Genomic DNA, 22,210 nt, shown 5'->3' with positions numbered 1-22,210 from the left:
CTATCTGCCATAACATTAATAAGATATTACATCATCAGTAACATTAAATTTTGGCTAAAGCTACATAACACCCTGCAAGTTCAAATCACAGCAGACTACCAGATTTTCTTCAGCAAACTCCATGACTTCTGTCAAGATGATGTCTCTCTCCCCATTTGCTTTCAGTTTCAAATAATATCATGTCATCTAATGGAAGCATCTCAATTCCTTGCAGACAAACACCCAAACCTAAAGGTAGAAGAGATATTGAAAGCTGCAAAAATATCAGTAGGAAAACTAAAATTAGGAGGAAGAAGGTGTGTTCCCTGTTCACTCAGAATGACATACACTTAGTGTAAGCGTTACTGAATCTTGGGGAATAATATTGTCTCTGTGTCCACTGGCCTAAGCAGATGCAGCAACAACAGAGAAAATCGTGAGAATAAGGCAGCTTAACTGTAGAAGTGCACTATCCAGAATATGATATTGTGCTTTAATAAGAAATTATCCTTTTCAGATAAAAAAGTGGGATATTCGTTTAAACATTCAGAATGAAGACACCCAGCAAGTAATAATGTTCATTAATATAGTGCACAGGGAAATATATCAAGTAAAAAGAGGGAAGGCTGAAAAGACAGGACTAGTGATTTGAAATTAAGATATAAAGATGGAAGATGTATCAGTAAAAATGAAGTAATGGGAAAATGGAAATAATAGCAAGTATGGCTAAATCGTACCGAATGTGGATAGATATGTACAGTTTGAGACATAGCCATGGAGGGGACATATTATAAGGATTAAAAATGTGGAATGACAACATACTGAGAGAGTAAAGGAGAACTCACTAGTGACAGCAGTTGAAAAATCAAGCTGTACACAATTGTTTTAGCAAACATAGCACCAGAACTATGACAATACAGTCCTAAAGCATTGACAAACTCTCTTCAGGCCTGTGGATGACATTTATAAACATTGTGCACCACGGAGAAGGGCAGAAACAGAGCAGAATGGTGTAACAATGGAATAGGAACATAAATACTGTCTGTGCACAGATAACACATGTGAATGCCCCTCCCCCAAGGATTTAATGCAATTAAGAAACACAGCAGTAGATGCACATGGCTTGGTTGCAACTGAGCAACTTAAAGAACCTGAAGAATACAACTACAGCTGGTGTGGCTTGTGACCACACTGTAGATCATTGTGTGTATTGTACCTAGTCAGCCACTGCAGCTAGAAAACATGTGCACATAAGCTGCTGAGCACATGCAAGATCAGTGCCATTTTGTATAGTCAGCCAGAGTGAATGCAGGCATGAATGGAGATGCACATGTGAGTGGGTTTGAAGTAATGAGTCAGTCAGTTAGCTTAAATATATGTTCCAGTTACAGCTCCTGATGTGTTTATGCACAATAAACAACTTGTACCCAAAACAGTGCCTCAGGGTCTCATTTGAATAGAAGAGACAAGCAACATGGTGTCAGAATGAGATTCAAATTGAAGCAACTCACAAACCATGAAGCACAAAGTTAGAAGTGGAGGAATATATAAGAGACAACTCACAAACAGGTCAGCAATTATTCAAAGGTACTTACACTCATTTAAATGATTTTTCAGTCACCAAATAAGTGGCGAAGCATTCAAAACTTTCAAAATAATTACCAAGATAAATGAAATGTCCGAAATTGTGACATATTGATAAAAGTATTTGAAATAAATACAAAATTGTTCAAAATAACTTCCAAAGTGTTAAAATGTACGAAAAGGCTAAAACAACCACATTTTTTCGCAATGTACTACCTTTCACAATAACTGAAATTTTTTGAAGCATCCAAAGTGTTCACAGTGTTTGCAGTGTTAAAGTGAAGCATTTTCAGAGAGATTGTTGTACATTTGAGCATAATTACAAATACGTGGTCTATGCTTATATTTAAACAGATTTTGCTGTTATGGTAGAGGGATTTCGCAGACCTGGACCGGTGGTGTTTGATAATAATATTGTTGAAAATTGGTGAGTGTTTGGGCAAGAATAAGACAGTCGACATTTTCTGATAAAGATTCACATACAAGAGCATTCATAACTTCATAAATTAGCTGGCAGAGAGGGAACATTAATTTGTGTATGCACCTGCCACGTATGCAGGGGATGGGGAAAACAGCCATATTGTGATACAGGCTGAAACACGGGAAGACCCTGAGTGCTAAAAATATAAATTTAGAGAAATGTAAAGTCTGGTGAAACTATAGCAGCATATATAAATTTAGAGAAATGTAAAGTCTGGTGAAACTATAGCAGCATATATTACCAACTTAAGAAATATGCAAAAACATGCAGATTTGGTGATCTGAGAAATAAGTTGATAAAAGACAGGCTTGCATGTGGTGTTAATAATGATTCAGTGAAAAAGATTTTGCTTCGAGGCAGTGATTTAATGTTGAGCAAAGCCACTGATGTCAAGCATGTCATGTTGTCAAACATGTGAGCTTACAGAAAAGCACACAAATGTGCTTAGGAATGAGAAAAATGTGCATGCAGTGTCTGCCAGTGCAAATGTTGCAGTGTAGCCGCTCTCGTGCCAGATGCCACCGTTTATTTCTGTCTTAGATGCTAATAGTTCCTTTTGGCAAATTTTGCTGGATCAAAATCTTCATTGTTAACTACTTTCAGTACACCATTTGGTAGATACAGATTTTTGAGAATGCCATTTGGGGTAAATTCTGCCAGTGAAGAATTTCAACGTGTGATGGAACAAAATTTTTTCTAGTTATCCACGTGCTATCATAATAGACAACAATACTATAGGGGGCAATGGTGAAGACGAACATGATGGCAACCTCAAGAAATTTCTAGACTATGTGTGTGAACTAAATCTTAAACTGAATCCTCAGAAATGTAAATGCAAACTGAAAGAAGTTACTTACGTAGGTTATTTATCAGTTTTGGCTTACAACCAGATCCATCTAAGCATGCAGCAATTCTTGAGTTGCCAGTTCCAAACAATGTCACATCTTTACAATGTTTTCTTAGTTTGGTCAACTATTTAGGAAAGTTAATCCAGACTTGAGTGAGCTTTCAGCATCCTTATGTGAGTTGATACACAAAAATGTGAACTGGTCCTGGTTGGAACAACACCAAAGAGCATTTGATATTCTGAAACAGAAAATTGCCAGTCCACCCACATTGCGATATTATGATGTTCACAAACCTGTAATACTTCTGTGTGATGCTTCAATGTATGGTCTTGGTACAGCATATCTTCAAGAAGGCATACCAGTAGCCTATGCATCCATGACTTTAACTCAAACTGAAATGCAGTATGCATAAATATAAAAGAGCTTTCAGCAGTAGTGTTCCCATGTTCGAAATTCAATGATTATATTTATGGAAAACCTGTCCAAATAGAGACTGATCACCAACCTCAGGTGACAATTTTGTAAAAGGCAATGCATACAGCCCCAGCATGCCTACAACTCATGATGTTAAAATTGCAAAAGTACAATTTCAATATAGTCTATACAAAAGGCAAATATTCTGCCTTCCTGATGCTTTCTCAAGAGCACCCAGACAAACAACAGAACAGCATGACAATGAGAAAGCAGACTTTGAAGTCACAGAAGTCTGACATTTTTCCTTGTCACATCTTGATGAACTCTGAAATTACACAGCCTCAGACCCAATTCTCCAGAAGCTGAAACATGTTATCAGTCAAGGATGGCCAGCACAACAAACCAGTGTACCACTTGACATACAGACGTATTTTCCTTACAGAGACAAGCTTCTGATGAAAGATGGAATCATCATGAAAGGTCCTGAAGTGGTAATTCCTACAGCTTTATAACTGGAATATATCAAACGTTTGCATCATGGTCACCTGGGTACTAATTAAATCAAAAGAAGGGCAAGAGGCATAGTATTTTGACCTTCTATGTCAAAAGGGGTCCACTTCAAAAATATTGAATACTTACATTATCGAATCCCATTTCATCTAACCTCACTTCATCGATCATTATATCAAACTCCCAGAGCTATGCAAAGGAACCCAGGGAAAGGAAACACTTGGCCACAATTGTGAACTTTGCCCTTCCTCCACTGTAGTGCGATGTGTGAGTTGGTATATTTAGTTAGGGGGGGGTGTGAGGGGCAAAGACCCCCCCACTTGGAGGGTTTTTGTTTTGTTTTTCTGTTTGTTGTTTTGTCCTGGTGGTCGAGTGATTCCTTTCCCAGGGTTTTCTTTTCATAGTTTTGGGAGTTTGATCTAATGACAGTCGATGAAGTAAGTATTCGATAATTTGAAGTAAATCCATCAGAGATATAGAGAAGGAAACTCTAGCATGTTCAATTTGCAACAGCACTAAATAGCACCAATAAAAAGAACCACTGCAGCTACACTAGATTCCTGAATTACCATGGTCGACAGTTGCTCCAGATATTTTCGAATAGAATGGTCAGCATTATTTACTGTTAGTAGGCTCTTGCTCAAACTGGTTTGAAATTGGCCTTCTTCCTAACTTAAAGTCCAGCACTGTCATTATGAAATTGAAGAGACATTTTTCTGTCCATGGTAGTCCGCACAAAGTCATTTCTGACAATGCTGCACAGTTGACAAGTCAGCAGTTCAAGAAATTTGCTGAGTGTTAGGACTTTATCTATTTTATAGTAGTCCTGATGTCCAATGGATTAGCTGAGCATGCAGTTCAAAATGCAAAACATTTGCTGAAGCGATCCAAGAGATGTTTTTCTTAACTTACTCAGTCTCTGAAACATTCCTCAAGATAACTTGCTTGGTTCACCTGCTCAGAGATTAATGTCAAGACAGACAAGAACAACTTTGTCGATCAGTACACAATTGTTAGTACCAAATGAAAAGAACAACAGAATGGTCAAGACTCAAGTTTTGAAAAACTGCCAGTCACAAAAGTTATAATACAATAAGTCCAGCAAAACTCTTAAACCATTAAGACAAGGAGAAGTTGCGAGAATGCAAACATCTAAAGGATATGACTGAGTGGGTATCATCAAACACCTGTGCAAAGAACTGAGATTGTACATCATACAATTTGAAGGAATGGATTTCAGAAGGAATTGAAGACACTTATTCCCAGTCTCTGAACCAGTGATGCAGCAGATTGCCTGTGCCAGAGACTGTTTCCCAGAGTGACTCTACACTCATTCAAATTCCAGAGGACAGTGTATTTTCTTCAGGTAATCCTGATATAATGCCTGAAGTGTGAATTATAAAAGAATCCCCAGAGACTGCTCCTGTTGCTAAACCCAGTCAAAATTTTTATGTGACCAGATCTGGTAGAAATGCCAAACCCATTTCAAAATACACAGTGACTTGGACTTGAATTCATTTCTTGATATATGTTGATGTGATATCTAGCTTGTTAAAAATGTCTTGTTCTCCTAATGCATGTCGAACAAATCAAACAGGGAGAATGCAGATCATTGTGTGTATTGTATCTAGTCAGCCACTGTAGTTAGATAGCACATGCATACAAGTTACTGGGCACGTGCAAGATCGGTGCCATTTTGTATAGTCAGCCAGAGTGAATGCAAGCATGAATGGAGATGCCCATGCGAGTGTGTTTGAAGTAATAAGTCAGTCACTTAGCTTAAATATAGGTTCCAATTACAGCTCCTGATGTGTTTATGTACAATAAACAACTTGAACCCATCACAGTGCCTCAGTGTCTCGTTTGAATACAAGAGACATGGGACACACACCAATCCCCTTTTTTGCTAATATACTGTTCAACTTCCAGAGCTGAGGAGCATATCAATACAGAATTAAAAAAAATCCTTAGACTGGTAGGAAAAACCTTACTGCCAGTTCTCCTGGTGTATAAATAACCCTGCTGTAACAGCCACATTTTCCCCAATATCACACCATGGTATTTCCAAGCTCACTCCAATGGGTCCTCCAACAGCAGTGCTCCCTAATTATCATCATAAGATGTTTTTCTTAACTTACTCAGTCTCTGAAACATTCCTCAAGATAACTTGCTTGGTTCACCTGCTCAGAGATTAATGTCAAGACAGACAAGAACAACTTTGTCGATCAGTACACAATTGTTAGTACCAAATGAAAAGAACAACAGAATGGTCAAGACTCAAGTTTTGAAAAACTGCCAGTCACAAAAGTTATAATACAATAAGTCCAGCAAAACTCTTAAACCATTAAGACAAGGAGAAGTTGCGAGAATGCAAACATCTAAAGGATATGACTGAGTGGGTATCATCAAACACCTGTGCAAAGAACTGAGATTGTACATCATACAATTTGAAGGAATGGATTTCAGAAGGAATTGAAGACACTTATTCCCAGTCTCTGAACCAGTGATGCAGCAGATTGCCTGTGCCAGAGACTGTTTCCCAGAGTGACTCTACACTCATTCAAATTCCAGAGGACAGTGTATTTTCTTCAGGTAATCCTGATATAATGCCTGAAGTGTGAATTATAAAAGAATCCCCAGAGACTGCTCCTGTTGCTAAACCCAGTCAAAATTTTTATGTGACCAGATCTGGTAGAAATGCCAAACCCATTTCAAAATACACAGTGACTTGGACTTGAATTCATTTCTTGATATATGTTGATGTGATATCTAGCTTGTTAAACATGTCTTGTTCTCCTAATGCATGTCGAACAAATCAAACAGGGAGAATGCAGATCATTGTGTGTATTGTATCTAGTCAGCCACTGTAGTTAGATAGCACATGCATACAAGTTACTGGGCACGTGCAAGATCGGTGCCATTTTGTATAGTCAGCCAGAGTGAATGCAAGCATGAATGGAGATGCCCATGCGAGTGTGTTTGAAGTAATAAGTCAGTCACTTAGCTTAAATATAGGTTCCAATTACAGCTCCTGATGTGTTTATGTACAATAAACAACTTGAACCCATCACAGTGCCTCAGTGTCTCGTTTGAATACAAGAGACATGGGACACACACCAATCCCCCTTTTTTGCTAATATACTGTTCAACTTCCAGAGCTGAGGAGCATATCAATACAGAATTAAAAAAAATCCTTAGACTGGTAGGAAAAACCTTACTGCCAGTTCTCCTGGTGTATAAATAACCCTGCTGTAACAGCCACATTTTCCCCAATATCACACCATGGTATTTCCAAGCTCACTCCAATGGGTCCTCCAACAGCAGTGCTCCCCTAATTATCATCATAAGATGTTTTTCTTAACTTACTCAGTCTCTGAAACATTCCTCAAGATAACTTGCTTGGTTCACCTGCTCAGAGATTAATGTCAAGACAGACAAGAACAACTTTGTCGATCAGTACACAATTGTTAGTACCAAATGAAAAGAACAACAGAATGGTCAAGACTCAAGTTTTGAAAAACTGCCAGTCACAAAAGTTATAATACAATAAGTCCAGCAAAACTCTTAAACCATTAAGACAAGGAGAAGTTGCGAGAATGCAAACATCTAAAGGATATGACTGAGTGGGTATCATCAAACACCTGTGCAAAGAACTGAGATTGTACATCATACAATTTGAAGGAATGGATTTCAGAAGGAATTGAAGACACTTATTCCCAGTCTCTGAACCAGTGATGCAGCAGATTGCCTGTGCCAGAGACTGTTTCCCAGAGTGACTCTACACTCATTCAAATTCCAGAGGACAGTGTATTTTCTTCAGGTAATCCTGATATAATGCCTGAAGTGTGAATTATAAAAGAATCCCCAGAGACTGCTCCTGTTGCTAAACCCAGTCAAAATTTTTATGTGACCAGATCTGGTAGAAATGCCAAACCCATTTCAAAATACACAGTGACTTGGACTTGAATTCATTTCTTGATATATGTTGATGTGATATCTAGCTTGTTAAAATGTCTTGTTCTCCTAATGCATGTCGAACAAATCAAACAGGGAGAATGCAGATCATTGTGTGTATTGTATCTAGTCAGCCACTGTAGTTAGATAGCACATGCATACAAGTTACTGGGCACGTGCAAGATCGGTGCCATTTTGTATAGTCAGCCAGAGTGAATGCAAGCATGAATGGAGATGCCCATGCGAGTGTGTTTGAAGTAATAAGTCAGTCACTTAGCTTAAATATAGGTTCCAATTACAGCTCCTGATGTGTTTATGTACAATAAACAACTTGAACCCATCACAGTGCCTCAGTGTCTCGTTTGAATACAAGAGACATGGGACACACACCAATCCCCTTTTGCTAATATACTGTTCAACTTCCAGAGCTGAGGAGCATATCAATACAGAATTAAAAAATCCTTAGACTGGTAGGAAAACCTTACTGCCAGTTCTCCTGGTGTATAAATAACCCTGCTGTAACAGCCACATTTTCCCCAATATCACACCATGGTATTTCCAAGCTCACTCAATGGGTCCTCCAACAGCAGTGCTCCCTAATTATCATCATAAGATGTTTTTCTTAACTTACTCAGTCTCTGAAACATTCCTCAAGATAACTTGCTTGGTTCACCTGCTCAGAGATTAATGTCAAGACAGACAAGAACAACTTTGTCGATCAGTACACAATTGTTAGTACCAAATGAAAAGAACAACAGAATGGTCAAGACTCAAGTTTTGAAAAACTGCCAGTCACAAAAGTTATAATACAATAAGTCCAGCAAAACTCTTAAACCATTAAGACAAGGAGAAGTTGAGAATGCAAACATCTAAAGGATATGACTGAGTGGGTATCATCAAACACCTGTGCAAAGAACTGAGATTGTACATCATACAATTTGAAGGAATGGATTTCAGAAGGAATTGAAGACACTTATTCCCAGTCTCTGAACCAGTGATGCAGCAGATTGCCTGTGCCAGAGACTGTTTCCCAGAGTGACTCTACACTCATTCAAATTCCAGAGGACAGTGTATTTTCTTCAGGTAATCCTGATATAATGCCTGAAGTGTGAATTATAAAAGAATCCCCAGAGACTGCTCCTGTTGCTAAACCCAGTCAAAATTTTTATGTGACCAGATCTGGTAGAAATGCCAAACCCATTTCAAAATACACAGTGACTTGGACTTGAATTCATTTCTTGATATATGTTGATGTGATATCTAGCTTGTTAAAAATGTCTTGTTCTCCTAATGCATGTCGAACAAATCAAACAGGGAGAATGCAGATCATTGTGTGTATTGTATCTAGTCAGCCACTGTAGTTAGATAGCACATGCATACAAGTTACTGGGCACGCAAGATCGGTGCCATTTTGTATAGTCAGCCAGAGTGAATGCAAGCATGAATGGAGATGCCCATGCGAGTGTGTTTGAAGTAATAAGTCAGTCACTTAGCTTAAATATAGGTTCCAATTACAGCTCCTGATGTGTTTATGTACAATAAACAACTTGAACCCATCACAGTGCCTCAGTGTCTCGTTTGAATACAAGAGACATGGGACACACACCAATCCCCCTTTTTTGCTAATATACTGTTCAACTTCCAGAGCTGAGGAGCATATCAATACAGAATTAAAAAAAATCCTTAGACTGGTAGGAAAAACCTTACTGCCAGTTCTCCTGGTGTATAAATAACCCTGCTGTAACAGCCACATTTTCCCCAATATCACACCATGGTATTTCCAAGCTCACTCCAATGGGTCCTCCAACAGCAGTGCTCCCCTAATTATCATAACATAATAATGACCCTACTTTCAGCACTGTGCTACTAAATGATGACTCACATTTAGGCATGACAGTGGAGCACAGCACAGGAGTGAACATCTACTTAGTAAGGCAGAAAATTTGTACTTTACTGAATCACTGTTTCCTGCTGTATTGCTTTATACTTCAGTAAAACAGGGTTATCAGAAATGTCTCCAGCACTAGAGAGTACATAGAACACAACTGTGCACAGCATGCATGTCTTCCTTTCATAACTGCTCCATTCATAACTGCATACAATGTGCATGTGTGCTCCATAAGTGTGAACAATGTTCACGTGGTCTCCATTCATAACTGTGCACAATGTACACTTGTGTTCCATTAATAACTGTGAGCAATGCAGACCTGTGCTCCATTCATGTGTGTACAATGTGCAAGCAACTGTAATAATTATAGATCAATAAATCTTTCAAACACAGTAGGAAATCTCTTTGAGATGCTCTTTGTGGATATCCCAGTAATCTGAGCTGGAAGGAATACAAGTAAAAAAAAAATCACAAGCAACATGCTTATAGCAAACAGAGAGGATACTTGCTAAGTTCAACAGGCATGAATAAGTTGATGCTATCTATCTTGACTTCAGCAACACTTAACATGATTAATCATGGAAAACATCTTGTGAACTAAAGAAGATTGATGTAAACAGATATATTATATAATATCTAAATACCAAATTATCCAGTGAGCTGTGACAAGTAAAAACAGATGAAAGTTAGGACAGTGAAATCATCTGTGTAGGTGAGTCCCACAATGATTTGCACTGGCATCCAGAGCTGTACTAGACACCACCAGTGCTGCTGAATATTTAAAACAGTTTGACAGCTTACAAGCTGTCAGTTCAGTGATCACTCACAAACTGGCTACATATATGTGCTATTTTCTGTTTTGTTTTTTAAGTTGGTTTAATTCTTTAAAACATTACAGTTTGGCAGCTAGATGATTTACAAGATGTGTATAAAGTGATCACAATCCCTTAATTCACAGTTTGTAAACTGTCAAACATGTTTTAAATGGTTTGTGCCACATGTATGTCGGTGTCTGGGATGAGTGCCCCATTCACCCCAAAACAGCTATGGCACTTTTGGGACCACATCTACTTGAAATAGAATTTGCAAGGTCCACTGCATTCTGATACATCACTGGACTTTACAATGAAGTTGTACAACCTCAGGAGATGCTACATTAAGTACGAGGAGGTTCATGGGAAAAGCTTCCCGCATGTGGGTATGGAGAGCCTTGCCCAACACTTTACCCAGGGCTATCAAGTTTTTTATACAATTTTCACTGAAACAGTCCATTCATGAATTGTGGAGAAGATTGATCATGTCACAAAAGGAGATACTGCCAGCCCAGCTATCTGGAATTTTGCAAATAATTATATGTCATTTGTGAATATCAACATGATTCATAAGCTTGTGTTACAAATGTATTAGAACTGTATGTCATATAAGATGGTTTGTATAGACGTGTTCTGAAGAAGTATTTTGCAAAGTGCTGTTTAAAGATGTAACCACAGCATGCCCAAGTGGATTAGAACATAAATGTACCTGTACTATTGTAACTGTTTATATGTATATATTTTAACAATGGAAACTGGAACACAAGAGGTTAACTTCAGAAAAATTGCTGAAATTAAATTACATTATGACCACATGATAAAAGGATGCTATCTTTCAGTTTCAGTGCAGTAACACATACATGATGTCTAGAACTAGAAGTTTTTTGTATTGTCTTGGAAGTATTACATTGTTTTATGACTTCCAGGATCTGCCTTAGATCTACGAAAACCCATTGTCTATGTATTTTCACAGGTAGATGCTAAATGCTACCAGCTGCATCAGTGGGGATTTCACCTGGGATAGAGTCAGGTGACAAGTAATTATGTCATTCTGTAAGCTATTCCAGCAGTAATATTTGAAATATTAATTTGGGAAGTATCTTAGTGAGAGACTGTATTCAGTATTTTGTCTTTGACATGACATCAAGATCCACTCACCACATCTGCCTTGCTTGCTCTAAAGTAAGTTATTAGGGTAGAGTAATTATCTTCGATACAGTCAGGAATATAGCACAGTTTAGCTTAGATGTTTTTCTTTATTTTAATGTTGTTTTAAATATTTCCTGTGATTTTGAACCCTGATGCAGCTGTAAGTATATACGGAGTATTTTGTTGTTCTATTATTTATTATTAAATATATTTAAACCTTTCATTGTGGCTGATCTACCTATTGATATTTACATTCTGGGAGTACTTGCATATTTGTCTGGTGAATTCTGTGGGCCACTCCTAATAGCCTTGCCTTTGGTCAAACTATAATTTGTACTGATAGTGACATTACACAGTAAGATTAGACACCCTTTCTTAAGGGCCTTAAAGTAGCTAATAAAGAGATGGCTGGTGGCAGTAATAACTACCTTATAGGTGGCAGTAATAACTACCTTATAGTCTGGGCAGAAGGGTGAATAGCTAGTAAACCTGTGCCAGCCTTTCCCTGGTGTGTGTGTGTGTGTGTGTGTGTGTGTGTGTGTGTGTGTGTGTGTGTGTGTGTGTGTGTGTGTGTGTGTGTCTGTATAAAACAAATCTCCAGGAGTGTATGTGTCTGCTACTTGGGAAGGGACACGAAGCACTGGTTGGACAGAGAGAATGTTGGAGGTTTTGGCTTGGCCACTCAGCTGAGATCTCAACTCTATAGATGTGCCAGTGAGGAGTCTTATTTGGGGATCTGGAGGAAGAGGGAGAAACCAGCCCCAGACTGACTGTGGTCTCTGTGTCCTCTTAAGGGGAAACTGCACTTGATGCAGAGAGCTGCATCTAGAAATAATGTGTGTGTACCTGTCATCTTCCCAGCGTACATCACCCACTGGTGCTAGTGGTGAGGATTGAGGCTCCTTGATTATTGGTCCAGAGGTGGGGTGTCACAGACCCTACTATAATTGACTGAAACATATTAATTGCCCTGCAGCCCAAAATGAATAATTGACTAAATAAATGGATGTTGTTGTGATAGTCAAATTACTACAACATAAACTGATCTTAAAATGTTGCAGGACAATTTCATTAGATGTTCTACAGATACTATAATTACAATACACAGAAGACAAAAAAAAATCTAGAATATAGGATGGGAGACCACTTTTTTTGGGGTGGTAATCTTAAAAGGATCTAGGTCTAATACAACTATAACTCCTTGGCTGAATTGGAGTTACACAGGGATATACTCTCAACTGGACAGGTTTCATCTCATCCATCCATCATATACTGTGCATATAATTAATGAGGTTTCATTATTTTTTTTCTTAGCTTTTATACGTATTGAGCATGTGTAATGACACATTAACAGAAAGACAGCTATATTTGTATTGTAACCCTTTATTTTCTTAAAGACAATAGCATGTAATTTAGTTAAGTTTTTACGCAATGTAGCATTGATTTTTACTAATTTCATTGCTTCTTTACCATTATTGGTAAAGATGATGATATTAGGCTTATCTGAATATTGTAGGACACCTACAACTAATCTGATTCGCTTTCCTCTGAACTTTCAAAAACACTTACTTCTCAAATGTTGTCTCAGTCTGTTCCATGAGCTTGCTGAAAATGTATTGAGATGTATTTATCTTTTGTTTAGTTTCTAGTTTTGTATAAATATCATTAGAGACTTAGTAACTGGAATGTGATATAAAGAAATGCATGTATGGGACATGTCAACGTGTTTAAATAGTAAGCCAAACCTGCTTCTTTTGAACCCATGTATAGCATTTCTGAGACTTACTTATTCTATGAAAAGTAACTATCTGGTGACTATTCATTTGGGGAACAAAATGAAGCCTGAAAGGCCTTTCAGTAAGGTAGGGTGTCGCAGGCCTTTACTTGACTCATAGCCAGGCAAAGCCTGCGTTTACTAAGTAATTCATCTGAGCTCTGTAGTGCAGGAGGAAAAGGTTTTGCAGATCATGCCCCCCTCCCCAAAGTCAGATCTACAGTGCCTGTGCCCCCACATTTATGTGACTATAAAAAAATATAAAGAACAAGAAGTAATGAGGGATACAGCAGGGCAAAGACCTTCTGCAACTCATTATTCTAACATTTCTGGCCTGTGTGAGTTGAATATTGCAATTTACTTTTTAACAAAAAAAAATAATATGAAACATAAGTTCATGTAGCACTAAAGGCAAAGCTAATCACCTTGAGGAGAACTCCTTCTACTCCATGACCTCATTTCACTGCCATTACAGCTCTAAAAGCCATACAAAATGGCAGCCAATACATGTTAATATTTTACTATCTGCTTTCCAGATTTAGGTCAATGCCTTGTACAAACTAATTTACAAACATAATGAAATGGCAACTAAAAATTTTAATAAAGACATTACTGAAATTCATTAAAATGATTTAATTTTTGTTCTATTTTATGAACTTCAACATAACGACACTGAAACATGTGCAACATTAGCAAATTATGATATAGCAAGCTGTGTAAAGCAATGTATGTCTTTCCTTTCACATTCACACTGCTAGAAAACACCTTAATATACAAGGCTGCAGTACTGACATAACTCTCTCACTCCAACCTTTTCCATTCAAGCTTTTTTTCCCTTTTACAGTACAGTAATTTGGACTACAGTTTCTTACTCTCTGTAGCAGATGGGCATTTGGTGGATTTGTCTACTATTCCATTTATTGTAATGCAAAATTGACCACCACAAGATTAACCATTTCACTGGATACCAACTTGTGACATTTCAAGCAGCCATTATTTGTTTTGCATTTATTTTTATTCCTTTAGTATTAGGGAAAAGTTAATCTTTTTATGGGCGTCTCAGAAGCAATGGTGTTTTGCTTGTGATGACACAAAATGCAAATGAAGAGTGAAGAAAACACAAAAAGCAAAACCACCAGATAAAGTTTGTTAGATGTTCATAAACATGATGTCTATGTTGAAAAGCCAGACATACTAACTCTACTGTACTTCAAGTGTCTAAATGGCAATAGAAGGCCCCTGACTATACCTCTCAACCTCTTAGTGCAAGAAATCTGGACAAAACCTGACAGAATGGAGGGACAAAGGCCCAAAAATAGGGACACATTTTAAATATTGCTCTTATAAACTTAGAAAGTTGCTAGAATAACAGGATTTGTGTTAGTATGTATTTTCCTGAAGGATATAAAGTCTGAAATTCGAATGCATGTTATTCTTAAGTGGCTTTGATCTTTAGATCATCCCAGTGATTTGTCAAAAAACAATTTTTACAAGGAAGAGAACAAAAATGTGAGGCAAAAATCTGGCCATTCTGCGAAAATCTGTACAGCTGAGAGGTATGTCCCTGACTTATGTAAAATATGCACATACAATCAAACACTCACCATTCAATAGCGGACTCTCGACTTTTGGTATCTTTGCAGTCTGAATCCATAAACATATCTTTGTAGATTCGGCCACACAGGCAAAACATGTCTGGGGCTGGCTGATCATATGACTCTAGCACCTGGAGCATCACATTCAAGGCCTTTTCTCGGTCTCCAGGATTGTTCCTCCTGTTAAAACAATGCAGTAAATATTACTGGAAGCATTAGTTCACTTAGTTATTACTACATTATTTTTGCATGTTGTGCTTTTTCTTGAATATATGCGAATCACACACGATAAATATGCCTATAAATTTTATATGGCTCTCATATATATATATATATATATATATATATATATATATATATATATATCTTTATTGATATTTGATTACCTGGAAAACCTTTTTCAGTGGAGGCCTGGGAAGAAAAGCTCCAAAGGATTGCAAAACATTTTAAGAAAAATAATTTTACAGTTTTTAAAAATAATATAAAAAACAACTACAGTTTAAATAATAATAAATTAGACATAATATGACAGCATTGCTTAAGAACATATACAAGTTAAATTAATTTATTATTTATTTATTTATTTCACATTTGTTTACAAGGAAAGTCCGAATGGACACATGTCCTTTTTCAGTGGAGGCCCAGGGAGATAAGCTCCAGTAAACAGTAGACAACATGTTGATAAGGTAAAATACAAAAGTTCAAGAAGCATACCAATACAACAATAACAGAAAAATGACAACAGAACATCTAGTGAAAATAATAACAAAAACAATAGCTGCATTTGAACAAGAAAAGGGAATTAAGTACAGAATGAGGGAAGAGAATTTGTTATATAGTATGATAGGAGCAACTATGACAGATGTAGATAGAAACAAAGAGCTAAAAATTATCCAGGATGATAACAGGAACAAAGCCAGTATTCTATAATGTAAGACTTTAGAAGCTTTTTAAATTGTGCTAAAGGGCAGTTAGAGGAAATGTTGGATGGAAGCTTGTTCCACAGTTTAGGAATGACACTTGAGAAGAGAGATTCACCAGCTGAGTTGTTAGCTTTGGTGGTCTTTAACATAACTTTGTTACTAGAGCGTAGGGGTCTAATGGTTGTATAATATTGTTGACAGCAGGGATTTTATCTGGCTGGGGTAGGATTTTGTGGGCAAAGATAAGTTGTTTATACTAAAGCAACTGAGGAAGTTCTAGCCAGCTAATTTGTTTAACGGCAGTGCAGTAATGTGGCCTATGTGAGGTATCTGTAGCAAATTTGGCAGTTTTATTGTAGCATGATTCAAGTTTGGTAAGATCTGTTTTACCGGAGTTGGTTAGTACTGGGGAAGCATATAAGAGAGTTGACAGGAGGTGGGTATGGGTGATAGTAGTTTTTGTGGATCTAGTTAGGAACTGCTTGTTTCTGTAAAGAAGACCTATTTTTTTTGTGAACCTTTTTAATAGTTCATGCAATATGAATATCAAATTTCAGATTATTGCCAAGTTTGATGCTTAACAGTTTAGTATCTGTTACTGGGGCAATGATGGTTTTATTTTTGGACTCCATAAAGTTAAGTAAGAAGAGGGAGCTCTTGAGTGATAAAAGATAAAAAGTTTGTTTTATTGGTGTTTAGAATAAGTTGAGAGTTGGTAAGCCATTTTTCTACAGATAGGAATGAATCTTGAGTTATGATGTGGAGGTCTTGTAGGGAGGGTAGAGTCATCTGCATACTGTATCGCAGAGGCATGAGGAGTGAAGGTGTGAATTTGATTAGTGAAGAGGGAGAAGATTAGAGGTCCAATAATGGAGCCTTCAGGGACCCCTAAGGCAACTGGTAGGGGAGTGGAGAGGAGGTGCTGCCAAAGTACGCCCGCTGACGTCCAGGCAGATAGCACTGAAACCAGGTGATGGAGGAGTTAGAAAGATTTAGGGCAGAGAGGGCTTCAATAAATTTGTTATAATTTACCATATCAAAGGCTTTGGAGAAGTCTAAAAATACGGCAGATATAAATTGCCCTTGGTTTCTAAAGTAATTAACTGTACTAGTGAAGGAGAGTAGGGCAGTGGTGGTACTGTGATAGGGACAAAAACCATGTTGTGTGTTAGATAGTAGTTTTTGGGTGTGAAGATGATCCATGAGTTGAGTATGGATGACTCTCTCTGGAATTTTAGATAAGGGAGATAGAATGGCAAATGGTTGATAGTAAGTTCTGTGAAATTGCTCCCTTTATGTAAAGGAATTATGTGGGATATCTTCCAGATAACAGGTACTGTGCTCTCAGATATGGATCTATTAATGAGTATTGCTACAGGATATGCTATCCCTTCAATGGCAATCTGCAGATATTTGGCAGGGGGTTATCTGCAGCTAGGGTAGTAGGTTTAGGTTTACGCAGTATTTTTTTATAGTATCAACAGACACTGGTTGTAATGTAAATTGGTAGGGGCTATTTTGTGGGGTGTTGCTGAGCTGGGGAGCAACAGGGGCAATGTTACTGGAGGTGTTATAACAGGGATGAGATAGTTTCTGTAAAGTATTTATTAAATTGTGTTGCTATATTATCAGAGTTGCTGTTTGAGATTGGAGTGGGGATTATAGCTTTACCTGGTGATAGTATACTATTGACTGCAGCCCAAATCTTTTGAGGGTTGTTGTGATATTTTTTCTGAAAGTTATGGTAGTAATTGCTTTTGTCTATTTTTACTAGTTGCTTAACTTTGTTTTGTTTTGCAATTCTAGGAATGTTTGTTTAGTAATTTGGGTTTTATATATTTGTGAAGTTTTTCCCAAGTCTTGTCCCTAGATTTGAGAAGGGATCTACATTTTTTACTTAACCAGGGAGCGTTTGTTTGTCTTTTTGGCTTTTCCCGGTTAGGGGTCACCACAGCTGAACTCCAGTCTGCTAATGATTGGCAATAGATATGTATGGTGCCCAGTTGCCAGCCCGACACCCAACCTTCAGCGAAGGTATGCCCATTCACACATGTCTTTCAGAGGCCACACGACCGTGGGGACGACATGCAGACTCCACACAGAAGGCACTCCAGTCGAAAATCAAACAGGAGAACCTCTTGCTGTGAGGCAACAATGCTACTGCTGTACCAGCGTAGTTGACCTTAACTCTGGTGGTTCTGGGGGGAGCGTGGTAGTTTCATATATCTGAAAAAAGTAGTGTTAAAGGAGTTAACAGCATCTTCTAGAGGAAGTTGTTTGAGTGAGTCCCAATTACATTTGAGGGCAGTAATGAATTTATGTGGGTTGAAGTCTTTTCTGATTCTAATAGTGCAGTATGTGGTTTGGTTATTGTGATATTGTGATATGTGTGAGTACGTACAAGAAAGGTTGGTATGTGGTCAATTAGTCCATCAGTAAGACATCCTGCCTGAGAATATAGGGAGGGATTGTTAACCAGTATCCCGTCAAAGATAGCTGGTTGATCCGTCAGTTCTGGAGGGGGATGTAATAAGTTAGGTGAACCCATGAAGGTCAATATGAGATCTGGGATTCTGAGATGAGCAGTCCATCCAATCAATATTGAAATCACACATCAGGGCTGCTTCTTGAGGGAGGGAAGTAGAGTGGTATATCTTCTAATGTAGGGATATTATTACCTGGAGGTACATAACCAGCAATTATGTTGATGTGTTTTTTAGGTTGAGTTTTAATTTGGTAAAGATTAGTTCTGAATTTCCAAAGTCAGGGATGTCTAGATCCAGGTAATTTACTGTTAGGTAATCTTTGAATATGATAGCTACCCCCCTCCCTTTTTTTATAATCCTATCCTTGTGTAGTATACTGTATCCAGGAGCGACAATTTGATTGTTGTTATTGGTGGGTTTTAGCCAAGTTTCTGTTAATATTACAATATCAGGTGCATAGAGAAAGTAAAGCATGTAGTTTCTGAACTTTGTTTACGATACTTCTTTCATTCACATTAAGGAGGAAAAGTGAGGATTTGTTTTTACTACGCAGTTGTGAAAAGTTGGTTGTGATAGGGCAATTAACTGTGTGAGGTAGAGGTGTGGGGCCAGGATTAGGGTGAATGTCACCCGATCGGCATAATTGCTTTAAGAGGAGTAAAAGCAGTTTGATGAATTTGTAGTGTAGGCTGGCAATTTTTATACAGGTATGAGAGGTGTTTGGTGGGGGATGGAATTTATCTGCATGATAGTCTAGGTGGTTGGTACAGAACAAGCTTGGAGCTATGGTATAATTTAATGGGTTGTCTGGGTGTAGTTCAATGGGTTATTTGGGTGGTATAGTGAGGAGGTTTCCCAGGGAGGGTTGCTGACTGATAGTTGTAGGCAACTGTATGAAGTGAGGTAGAATAAAAATAAAATAAAAGAAGCAGTGGTGATGTGTAGGGCTGCTAATCTTGAGAGATTCTTACAAAGGTGAAGCATATTTTTGGTATAGAAATACTTAGGAAAGTAGAAGGCATTATAGATTTGAAATCAGATAGAATTAATAAGCAATACAAAAAAAGAGGGTGGATAGTGTGTAGAGAAACTTACTCTTTCAGATAGATTTTATCAGAAAATACAATGAACTTATAAGTGAAAAGTGAAACTTAGACTAGCACAGAGGAGAAATTACCTAAAAGTGAGTGCTAACCAGACCTTATTGGACAAGTGTTGGGTGAATAATGAATGGGTTGGTTATCAAATTATCTTGGAAGCTAATAAATGGTACTATATGTGTGGAGTTCATTAGAAGATAGTACTAGTAGATAGTCCTGTGAAATTAATAGCTACTGGGTTGGGATTGTAGCCCTATGTAGGCGGGATTTAGTTATTGGATACAATTGGTTAATGAGAGTGGATGCTATTTACTAAAGTGGTGTGGGTGGGCTTAGAGAAGTATAAATGTAATTGATGTGTGGGGGGTGGGAATGGGGGTAGGGTAAAGAAGTGAAGAGAGTCCAAGAACAGCAAGGGCAAACAGAGCAAGTTAAACCAGGGGACACAACAGGAGGAACAAAAAAAATCTGTAGAATGAAAAGGTCAAAACCAAATCGATAATACAGAGAAAAGCCAGAAATTTACAGCTGGAAGAAGGTAAGTAGGGTCAAAACTGCAATGAGGTAGTGAAAAAGGAAGGGAAGATGAGACTATAAGGCATGAGGTAATAGATACGAAAGACTGCAGGGGAGGGGGGCAAAGAAGAGAAAGGGTAAGGGAAAACTATATATATATATATATATATATATATATATATATATATATATATATGAGAATGATTTAATAGTTAGTGAAATTGTAGCTAGTTTATAGAGAAAGTAAAGGTAAGTTAGTATAATGCAAACAGGAATTGCAATATGAAGTGAGAGAAAAGCAGGCTTATGATATATTTAGAGAGAAAGGAAGGGGAGAGAAATTGACAGAAGTAAGGAAGTGAAGAAGGGAAAATAAGGAGATGTAATATATATATATATATATATATATATATATATATATATATATATATATATATATATATATACACACACAGCTATAATAGAAATAAACACACACATCTACCTACCCATTTACACAATAACTTTGTAAATGACCAGTAGCAAGCTGAGCAGGCCAGGCCAGGCCAGACCATTCTCTCCCCAGAAAAAAAAAATATTTATTTTACATTTGTTGACCAGGATAGTCCGACTGGATGTATGTCTATTTTCAGCGGAGACCCGGGGAGAAAAGCTCCACATTAAGACAATTTACAAGAAAGAAATCTTGACCATATGCAATATAGATAATGTCAGACAGGTTTCAAATACAGGAACATTTATATAATACTGTGACAGTAACATACCAACATACCCAACTAAATAAGTTAAACATTTTGCGTAAAAGGATTAATAAAACAAAATAGCATGCTAAAGATAGATAGTACAAAATGGTCCTGCTAGAGGAGAAAGTGTCAGTCAGGATTTGTGCATGGGCAAAGCCATTGGGCTTTAAGGAAGATTCTTAATTGCTTCTTGAAAATTGTGGTAGAAGAAAGGGCTGTTAGTTCAGTTGGAAGAGTGTTCCAAGAGTTACCAATAGAATTTGAGAACAAGCTATCTCCAGATTTGTTGTTGGACTTTAGGGTAGCTACTAGTACCTTATTAGCTAATCGAAGGGTTGTTAAATTTTTATATGGGCAGATAAGGGTAGATAGTATGGGTGTATCTGTGGGATGGTGTAAGATGTTGTGTATAGTAGTAAGTTGCTGGAAAAGAATCTGGCTTTGCAATTCCTTTGCAAAAACTTAGTATGCAGAATCCCCAGGCATCGTGAGAAATATAATCCATCCAAAAAGTCCTGGGTCTGCCTCGGGGCTTTGCTTAGTATCCCTCTTACAGGAGGCACTCGGGAGGCAGCTTCAATAGGTGTGTAAATCACATCCACTAGCTCAAATCAAGCTAGAAAACAAGTGGCTCTATTCAACCAACTCCGTGTACTACCAATCTCCTATGAAAGTAGCAACCTTGTGAATGAACCCTATTTCTACCACTTGGAGTCCCAAAAGCACATGACCAAATGTGAGAATGAGCACTTAGGCTGACCTGGGAATTGGGAGTCTCATTATATGGCACAATTCTAAGTTCACCATCACAGTCCAGTAACAACACTTCCAATACTGCCACCAATGTATTCAGCATTTGTCCAGTCTCTAGCCCCTCTATCCTCATCTGCAAACGAACTTGAATTAGTTACATTCTTCTCACCTGCAGAAAGCAATTAACTCTTATACATAACCAAAGCATAAGTAGTGATTTGAAGATGATGAGTTTCATCCTAACAACTTCACATTCAGCAGCAAACAGCTGCATTGCATAACACAGATCATTTCAGCCTGAACAACAACAATGTCTGCAAATCACAAAGATGAGGCCATCATGTCCTCACAGGGGATGCTCTCCAAAACTCAAATCTGCCCCATATTCTTTTAACATCTAAATAAGATCAGGCTAATACATCATTGAATTAGAGGCTTATCAATCAGCTATTAGATGAAGTCATATTTCCAGCACCATGGCAAAGTTTGTTTTCTTCAGGGAGTCTGAGAAGTGTGATCACTAAGCTGCTAGAAGAAAACATCCTGTAACCTTTCTGAAAACTGGACCATGTCTTTAGTTGTCTTTTCATTAGTACTGTCCCCCATTTAAAAAACAATGAAAACATGTGTTAACAAAGCCACCCCAGTAAAATCCATGGTATTCAGAATTTTCAGGTTTTCATCTCACCTACCACTCTCCC

The 22,210-nt window shown here is 37.7% G+C and overlaps 1 protein-coding gene across 1 annotated transcript in view; it reads right to left on the bottom strand.

The window, feature by feature from the left end:
- The window catches only part of MAP3K15 (mitogen-activated protein kinase kinase kinase 15), a 1,833,462-nt gene that overhangs the window by 1,078,623 nt on the left and 732,629 nt on the right, over positions 1-22,210 (bottom strand). The window contains exon 7 of the mRNA XM_044072272.1: positions 14,998-15,168. Within this exon, the coding sequence (XP_043928207.1) occupies positions 14,998-15,168 (171 nt within the window). The remainder of the gene's footprint in view (positions 1-14,997; positions 15,169-22,210) is intronic.

The sequence above is a fragment of the Protopterus annectens genome, chromosome 5.part0, assembly GCF_019279795.1.
Source record: "Protopterus annectens isolate FY-2018-M chromosome 5.part0, PAN1.0, whole genome shotgun sequence".
Lineage (NCBI taxonomy): Eukaryota > Metazoa > Chordata > Ceratodontiformes > Protopteridae > Protopterus > Protopterus annectens.
This window is presented reverse-complemented; position numbering and strand designations above follow the sequence as displayed.